General features: G+C 42.2%; 1 protein-coding gene across 1 annotated transcript; it reads left to right on the forward strand.

The window, feature by feature from the left end:
• Positions 1–6035: 6035 nt before the first annotated feature.
• ankrd9 (ankyrin repeat domain 9) lies at positions 6036–7444 on the forward strand. Its single transcript, XM_036542802.1, has one exon. It carries the CDS (start codon positions 6355–6357, stop codon positions 7216–7218), a length of 864 nt encoding a protein of 287 aa, XP_036398695.1. The 5' UTR covers positions 6036–6354; the 3' UTR covers positions 7219–7444.
• The last annotated feature ends 2532 nt before the right edge of the window (positions 7445–9976 follow it).

The following is a 9976-nucleotide window of genomic DNA, read 5'->3' on the forward strand; positions in this document are numbered from 1 at the left end:
CAGTCACATGTTCCGCCATCGGAAAAATGGATTTTTCTTCAGTCTGATACCAGGATTAAGATGAGTGCAGCTGTTGATTTTACCATTTGAAAGACGTAAATAATAATAATAATAATAATAATAATACATTAATATGCTAAAGTTTAAAAATAGCATGTGTCAGGGATTGGTCATGTCTGATACACGATGTCCTGCACCAGCCACACTAAGTTTTGGGTGATATTTATTTATGCATTTATTTAATTAAAATATGTCAAAGGTATCAATCATTTTGTTAGAAAGATGGTGGAAAATAGTATCTTTTCAGTGTAACCTCTTCCTGTTTTCATTTTACTTTTCTCTGCATTGGAGTTCTCTAATTACTGAAAGCGTTCATTTAAATTTATTTAAATTGCCCTCTCAGTTAGAGCCCTTCATATGATACCCATAGAATTTTGGAAGAATCACTCACAGAATTCATCAACTACCATGTTTTAAACCCTGGCTAAATGTAACTTACCATTGCTGTCATAACATGTGATGTGTCTGACTGTGTCTGCTCATACTGAACCCTCTTAATTTATTGTTATATACTGACATTTTATCTTTGTACTCTGTAATGTTTTCATTATCTATCTCCAGACATGTTCACCTGCCAAGGGACTACAGATTAAAATTAGCTTTGCATCTAAATCTGGCACTTATGTATTGAAAGAATTGCTGGTATGTTCATTATTGTGCATTGTCCCTTACACCTTTTATCGAAATGAAATAAACATCAACTCCTGAAATGCATTCGTCTAAATCACTGATTCTCAACCCTGCTCCTGGAGGCACACTGTCCTGCATATCTTCTATGTATCCTTCCTGCTTGACTAAATCAGGTGTGCTCAGCTAATCAAAAGTGCCACTGATGAGTTCAGTCAGGTAGGTAGAGCAGGGATAGATAGAAGATATGCAGGACGGTGTGCCTTCAGGAGCAGGGTTGGGAAACGCTGGTCTAAATCACTGATTCTCAATCCTGCTCCTGGGGCCCCCCTGCTCTGCACGTTTTCCATCTTTCCCTGCTCTACCTACCTGACTGAACTCATCAGTGGCACTTTTGATTAGCTGAGCACACCTGATTTAATCAAGAGCATGTTAGTCATTTCAATCGGGTGTGTTTGGAGCAAAGACAGATATGCAGGACAGGGGGGCTCCAGGAGTAGGATTGAGAAACACTAAATCTAGGAGCAACGTGCATGTCCTGCTTCAATGCCAGCATCTTCTGTTTCTGTTGGCACAATGATCACAGACCAACTACTGTACACCCTATTCCAGTATAGATTTCCTTTCTTTCTGACTTACATTACTTAAACTGAAAACAATCACATACCTCAACTCTATGATCATTTTGCAATATTTACTCTATTAAATGAAGACCTTGCACAAACTAATACATTAACAAAATACATATGTGTGTATATTTGCCCACTCAGTATAGGCATTCAGGGATTCTTCATGGTATGTGTTTGTATGTCAGACTGTTGGCTGATTAGATTTCAGTGGCAGACCTTCCTACACACTTGAGCTGTGAATGCTCCTTTGTTTCTGATTGGCTCAGACCCACACTTGCAGCACTCTGCTCACCAGATTCAAGTGCAGCTTGTTTGCAAAGAGAAAAGCGCTATCGTTTATTTATTTTGAAGTTGCACTTATCATCATGGAAAGATGCAATAACATGCATATCACAGAACCCACAGGAGCCTGGGCATAGAACAGCCAGTACCATAGACAAGACAGTAGTTTTAAAATACAAGCATACAACAGTAACAGCTGCAGGGTACACGCAGTGTCTGCCAATTATCCTTTTGAGAAGCATACAGCATATTAACATGCACAAAGAGCCCAAAAAGTAACATGATGTATTACACCAATGTTACCTTGCCTCAAGCTAATGTATTCATATCATTAAACAATGCTAAATAACAATGTTACAGTGTAATGTACAAGGTATGTCAAAATATACCAGGAGATATTCCAGTTTGGGTAGCCAAGGTGAAGCCTGACCCTGTGTTTTTACTTCAGAAGATGGAACGTGATGCTTCAGGTTGGACAGCATCAGGTACGGGGACCACCACCCTGTCCACCTCTAAGGGACTAGTCAGACAAGGTAAGTTCTGGATGTGGCCACAGAGAGGAGGAGAAGCCAGAGGAGGCTGCAGAGTGGAGAGCTGGTACAGGGGTATGAAGTCTAACGGGTGGGAGTGTAGCAAAGTGGTAAGGAGCAGGACTTGTAAACCGAAAGGTTGCCAGTTTGATTCCCCACTCGCGCACTGCTGTTGCAAGCTTGAGCAAGGTACTGAAACCGGAATTGTCCCAGTAAATATCCAGCTGTATAACTGGGTAACATGTAAAAAAAAAAATTGTAAAGTCGCTCTGGATAAGAGCGTCTGCTAATTGCAGACAATGTAATACAATTATGTGTACATTTTTTTAAGTAAGCGTTTATAAAATTTACATCCATAATGAAAACGATTATGATATAACTTCGAAGCCCGCTAAGGTAATCGCGGTTGTTTTAGGTTGAGATTATTTCCTACCTGTCTGTTTCCTTCTGGGTTGGGTGCATTGCTTTCGGGAATCACTGAGTGGTTAATTGATGACATGCATGTGTACGGCCGCCGTAGACAGACTGACGGCTGTCTGACCAATGAGTGACTGATTTATAGCTGAGCGGCTCTTTAAATAACACACATTTATTTATGTTCGCCCTCGTTTTTCATCGGTGAAGACATAGGAGACATGCAAGCAAGCTCATACCTGTGCGGTATTGTTATTCCTGAAGTATTTACGCTCATCCAGGCTCTGTAATTAAGGAGTTTTATTTGTGTTTTTAAATATAGTATTAATGTATCAAGCTAGCTATATAGCTAGAGTTTGGTGCGGTCAGATTACAAATCCCTTCCGGATCTGATTTAACTCGCATATTGTGTGTCCCATCTCGCACAGGTCTGTGACGTCACGCAGTTTGGGTGTTCAGCGCATTTGTAGTGTGCAGTGAAGTTTATATATATATATATAATGTGTATGTATGTATGTATATGTATGTATGTATGTATATATATATATATATATATATATATATATATATATATGATCATAGCAATCGCCTTTGATTGAACTAGCTGGCCAGCACACCCAGTCTGGGTGCTGGCTAGCACACAGTGGAAACACATTCAAAATAGCTCATCTGAAACTGCAGCTCACCTCACAGTGAGTGTGTTTACGTGTATGACCACTTGAATATTGCTCACCCAATTCACTACACAGGAATGGCCCTGGGCAACCTGGTTTTCACCCAAGTTAAGCTAAGCAGTGGACTCATTTTGACCCTGGCTGTGGTCTTGTTGTTTAGACAACAGTTGTGTATGAGAGCTTAAGATGTAAGTGGGACAAGAAGGTAAATTATGCAGCTGAGGTGCTTAGAATTGCCAGCAGAGGTCAGAGTTGAGTTGAGTGAGGTCAGTCCAGTTGCATACAAGGTATTTGCATGCAACGGTGAAATAAAAACTGTATTGTAATTTTTTAATCTGAAATATTTTTGTAGTCTAGAAATAAAACTGAAATTTAAAACATGCTTAGCTTCAAGGCTATATATGAGATTAAGAAAGTAATAAAGTGTCTTGAAAAAAAACAGCACAAATTAGTGCGAGAATGTGTCACAGTACAATTACGGTTTTACATTCAGATATATCCATGCTCACACTGACAAACGCATGCACACATACACATATGCATGTTCATACACGCATACACACAGACACACAATCCCTAGTTTGTATTTGTGTCACTCAGCTACATTGTAGCCCCTTTTGGCTTTGATAATGGAATGGTGCAAATGATCAGCAAATGTCTGTGGGGGGAAAGTACTTTTACATTTTCAGTTCCTGATTTTTCTTGGCTGCTGTTTGATCCAAAACACTTTCTCCAGCCAGACGCCTCACTCTCCTCCACTGCAGCTTGCTGGATGTACATTTCATCCAGAGTTGCTAGGTAACAGTTTTCCAGCACGATGCAGAAATGTACAGTCTGCATCCCTATTGTCTGCCCTGTCAGGGAAGGGAGGGGGTATTTTGATATTTGGCTATATTCATATACACACACAGTTCATTTCATCAGCTGTTGCTGTTGCATTCAATCAGTAGGTTCAGTTGAACATCTGAATGTTTTCATTATCTCGTAATTAACCAGTAGAGTTTTGATCAGAACTGAATGGTGAATTTGTACAGCAGTTCTGTCCTTTTCTGAATGCAACATTTTCTGACATGATTACATGTGCCAGTCATAGCAGGAAGAGCTAACTGTACATACCTGTAAGAACATAAGAATGAACTTTAGAATGCATCTAAGGTAATCATGAACATTCATCCTTTCTTTTACATTTTATTGGTGACATGACCTGCACTGCCTAATGTAATGTAATAAACCAGAAAGTAAATTTGACATGAACAAGACATTACATTAGAGGCTGTTTTAAAGGGTCAAGCTCTAATGTCTTAAATGAAACTTATTTTATCGTTATAATATTAGTTTGAGTTATAATATTCCATATATTTGGAAACAATTATTTAGATTTCTGTCCATTAAAGACTGAGGAAAAAATGTACATGATGCACAACCACAAAAGCAATAATTCAGGAAACTCATTCAAATTTAATTGCTCAACGTCAGAACACATTCACATTGCTGATGGATTTTACTTGGGGGGTTTTATGCATAAGTAAAATCCGGCCCACGAGTAGGTACTTTTGTCTCCATTTACATACTGTACATACCGCTTTGAATCCAACCACCTTTGCGCGATATAATAGCGCCCTCTGCTGGGCTCTCGATTTACCCAACATGGAGCACCACATGTCGTCCTGCTGCCTTCCGAAGTCCTGCATTTTCTTATAACAGTTCATTTTATCTAAGGTCATCAACTGCGAGGACAGTAAACGGTAGTGGCAGCCATTGTAGTAGTAATTTTAACAGCAGTGCTAGCATTAACAAAAAACAATTATAAACAACAACGACAATTATTATTAGTAGTAGGAGGAGGAAGAGTAGGAGGAGGAGCAGAATAGTAGTATGGTTGTCGCTGGTGTGATATTGTTATTACTATTAATGTCATACAGGCTGTTTAGGTCAAACTAGAAAAAATGTACGTATGACTTTTGTCTTTGAACTAAAGATACCTCAGCTCGCAACACCTAAATGTGCAGTGGTTTTACAAAATAAGACGCATTTGATTTCCAGATTATTACTCATTTTCTACCACTACCTACCACACTTCTACCACTTTAGACGGTTGATGCTCATGTCCCCCCAACATAGCAGAATATTTTCATAGGTTACGTCTGTTTTTACTCGCAGCGGGCCAAATTACATAATATGGAATGATAACCCGTCATAAACGCGCAGTCGCACAGTGCTGGCCTGTTCTGAATGTACTCTATGCGGGGAGTGACATTCGATCGCAGTGGTCGTGCGTCGCCGCTGCAGTCTGCTCACGTAGCGTTTTCAAGGAGAGAAGTTTCATGGAACTTTGCACTCGAATAACGCTGGACGCTCATAACTCCAGCCTGCCTCAGCCAATGAGCTATTTCGCGGCGTTTTCATGAGCCAACGGGAGCGGCGGTGATGGAATTCCTTGGTCTCCCTCCAGCCGGTGGAATATATAAAGAAACGCGACGGCTCAGCCAGGGGTTTGAAGCAAGCCGCCCCGGCAAATTATTACCCGTCGAACACGCGATCTGCAGATAACAACACCAACAACTCTGTGTTGCGGCACAGGTCCTGAAAAAAATATTCTGCCAGATTTATTTTGACATTAGCCACAGCGTTTGGGACATTTCTTTAGCCTAACTGATGCGAAATTGCAGGTGCACCACGTAGTCATCTTTCCTGTGTTAGTGTGTAAGTGACATTAGGGGCACAGTTTGGTGCCAGCAATTTCATACAGCGCGGGGCGGCGATACAGACTACGTCACACACATCAAATCGATAGTTTTTTTTTATTTTTATTTTTTTTTGCTGTTTTTGTTTATGCATTATGCAGGATTTTTCTCCTTTTCTAAAATATTTAGATGTGTGTTATGCAACCATTTAAACAAACTAGGACACTGCACCGTTTTAACAAATATATAACTGCGTGACATTGTCGTTTTGTTAAAGTACACTAATACCTAGAAACTGAATTGACCGTCTTCTGTAATTCACGATTTTCATAGAGAACTGTGCTAAGGACAGAGGCTATTTAACCAGTGCTTTGCGACTCAGGGCTAGGCTACAGGGAAGCACCACACCGTACGGAAGGGGCAGAGAGCAGGGTGCTCAGACGTTGCAGACAGTATGCCTTGGGACGTGGGAGTATTCGATAGTCGGGCGGATTACAAATCTGAGAAACAATGCCAAAAAACCTCGTTTGCTTTTTACCAAGCTGTCAGGGACTTGTTACCGGTCTGGGTGCTCGAAGACATGCGGACAATGGAAGTGTTTCACTGGGAGGATGACGGCCGGGCGTGCGCCTACTCCCCCTCGGAGGCGCTGCTGTACGCGCTGGTGCATGACCACCAACAATACGCCAGGTACCTGCTGAACAGATACTCGGTTAGCGCGTTGGAGATGCCCAGCAGAAGTTTCTGCTGTTGCCAGCTGTCCACGACACCGCATCTTGCCATGGCCGTGCGCTACAATCGCACCAGCATTCTCAAAATGATCTTGAAATGCGCAAAAGACTTCTCCGAAAAGGAACGGCTCAGCTACCTGAATCGTCGGGGCTGCATTCACGTGGAGGGCGGCAAGACCGCCTTGCACCTCGCGTGCGATTTGGTGCGCCCAGAATGTTTGATACTGCTGCTTGGACATCACGCGTGTCCCTACGTAACGGACAGAATGGGAAACACCCCCTTGGACTCTCTGCTATCCCAGATAGGCCAGAGCGATCTAGATATGCGCCTGAAACATACTTGTCTCGGCTACCTCATACTTTTCATGCCCAGTTTCCGTTTCCAGATGAAGAGAGAACTGCAGGACAACGCGGCGCTGTGGCAGAAACTGATAGGGGAGCAGGCGTTCCAGTGGTTGTCAGGACTGTCGGCCCCCTCCCTCTTCGTGCAGGCAATGCAGAAGCTGATCCGGTCTGTGTCCGTGGAACAGCTGGACTCTCTCCCGCTGCCGGACTTCCTCAAACCTCTTGATTTCAGGTTGCAGTAAGCGTTGGACATTGCACTGAAAACATGAACTATGAAACAAACTGTGCTTACCTGTGTGGAACTGTGTATTTGTTCGAAAGCCTTTCGAAGACTTGTAAGTCTGTGGATTGTTCCCAGTGTAAATAGTACACGAAAAAAAGATTAATTTATTTTTTTGAAAAGAAAGCCATGCACTTTACAAAATATGGTGTTTGATAGTCTGTGATGCCTAGCAATAAAACTGTTAATTTAACACCAAGTTAAAACTTTTACATCAATGATGTTATGTAACTCTTGAGATTATCATTTTATCTACACTCTACACAAATGCACTGAGGAGGCACGGGGTGGGTAGCTCCCCAGATGAAATTTGTGGTCAAATCACTCTTAAATGGTTAGGCTTTGTGACTGCTGGAGAGAGGATATTGCTTAATTCTAATAATTAATGCAACAAACACAATGCACACTCATTGCTTAACGCAAGATTATTGCTTAATTAATTTACATAAACATTTCCCAGACATTTTGAAATGCTTAATGTCCATGCAAGACCAGGGTGACAGCGGCAAGGAAAAAACACTCATCCACCAAGGATTGAGGAGGACAGTATCATAGGATTCAGCTTGATTTATACATCCAAACTTTTGAACCAAATTACAGCTCTTGGTCTATACATTTAATGTATATTATTTACTTCTTTTTTTTCCTTTGAAATTAATGGATTCAAACAAGTCACATAAAATCTGATCCAAAATACTCAACATGTAGGCAATTTACCAACTATTGTTAGTCGGCTAGCCAAAATATCTACATAGCTAGAAGTAAACAAATCTAGCAGCTAGGCTAGGTAGCTAAATACAACTGTAATTGTATTTAAAAAAAAAAAAATCAAACCTTAGTCAGCCCACACAGATTTATTGATCTTCCAATTTAACAAGAATACAACATTGATTTCAACTCCAGTCTCTAGATAAATTATGACATACCAGCTTTCCATTGCCTCAATTCACTATGGATGTATAGGGCACCGGGGTGATGGATGTAGTATTCATCAAAAGGTATGACTGGATGTCTATAAGACATTTGAACATGGGCTACAATCCACTGGTCATAAGGTCCTGTGTTATCGCCCCTGCAAGACGACCTCTGTACAAGTAGACATGAAGCCAGGCTTCAGGGCGGAGCTAGCGTCTGGCCACAATGACGTTATCATCTAATCAGAGCCAGACGTAGCATCTGGTTGACTTCAAATGAAATCAGTTTTTCTCACTGATTTCAGTGGGAGGCTTGGCTTTATTCACGTCACAATGCTTTTGTCATTTAATCAGAGCCAGACAAAGCATCTCATTAACTTCAACTGAAATCCAATCTTGATTATGTGACAACAAAGGGTGGAATGTTTAACAAAAAAAAGTTTCTCTGATTAATTTGATTTAATTTTTACAGGAGGCTTGGCTTCACTTGCCTCCTCTGAGCGGCCACCACTGGTCCATACCTACAGCGGTAAGATGATGCAAAAGCTGTGGACATGCAGGAGGGTCTGGGAGCCCAAACCCCACATCTGAATTAACTGTATCATGTCAGCATGAGCAGCGGGGTCTGCTCAGCGATGGGCTCTTGCATGCACACTCCTCTGGAACACCCACCGCTGAGGACACTCATAAACACTCATATAAACGTCACCTACTAATACATCAGAAATCCTACACCTAACCTGACCAGATTCCTGTCCTATCAGACTGATGTTTTGGGGGGAGTCCTGCCCAGTGCCTATGCCCCTGTGGTCACATGAACACAGGGAGAAGCCTGTTTGGCACATCTATGCTGGATGCAGAGGGGCACTTGAGAGCAACGCTGAGCGAGTTTTCCATAATCTAACGGCAGGAATGCAGAGGCGTGGAGGGATATTGCTGGCCACCGTCCAGGTGTGACGCGCTAGGGCAGGCATGTGGTGCCGGCCCGTATGTGGCCATACTCAGCTCCTCACTGCTCCCCACGGACACACTGGTATGTGTGAAGGCCAGCTACATCTGAATGCTTCTTGGCAAGTGCGTTTGAGCGCTCTATCCCCTGGAAAGCAGCCCAGGCCAAAGGTGAAGTAACTCTTCAAGAGTGCGGGAGCCCAGACCACAGTAGGTCAGGGCTGACAGGGTGCGTGGGCATTTTCCACAGAGTCAAATCAGCAGCCAGACACGGGCACCTTGTAAACAGCTTTATTTAGGAATACAGTACATACTAAAGAGAGCGCCATTCACAGCGTCCGAGTTGGTTCCCAACACGAACATCCCTTTAAAACCCAGCTGTGTGAAGTACCCTGCAGTAGCTGCAGTGCACTGCACACGCATGTGTGAGTGTGTGTGTGTGTGTGTATGTGTGTTTCCCTTGGGAGTGGGGGGGGGGGGGGGGGGGGACAACACAGCAGCACAACATCAGTATAAAAACAGCCAGGGAAGCCCAAACACAGAAGCGTACTTTAGCAACACGGCCCTTTCAGTCACGTTATTCTTCACTTTGTTTCATATTTAAAATTGAATGATAAAAAAATTACATAAAACCATCTTCATAAAATGCCCTGGCTAGGACTACACCTGCCACCATGGTGAGGTTAGGAACTGAGAGAGCACCACACACCAGAAACACATTTACACACCCTGCAGTTACCCTGCCATATCTCCAGGTTAGTCTCATAATTAACCATTTTAATATTTACAAAATATTGTTGTGGACTATGTATATGTCAATGTAGTAATAATATGTTTAAATTGCACTACTGACTTTGT

This window comes from Megalops cyprinoides, chromosome 12 (assembly GCF_013368585.1).
Source record: "Megalops cyprinoides isolate fMegCyp1 chromosome 12, fMegCyp1.pri, whole genome shotgun sequence".
In the NCBI taxonomy this organism is placed as follows: domain Eukaryota; kingdom Metazoa; phylum Chordata; class Actinopteri; order Elopiformes; family Megalopidae; genus Megalops; species Megalops cyprinoides.

Excerpts from the sequence above, each read along its gene's own strand:
- ankrd9 (XM_036542802.1), top strand. The coding sequence starts at position 6,355 with ATGCCTTGGGACGTGGGAGTATTCGATAGTCGGGCGGATTACAAATCT.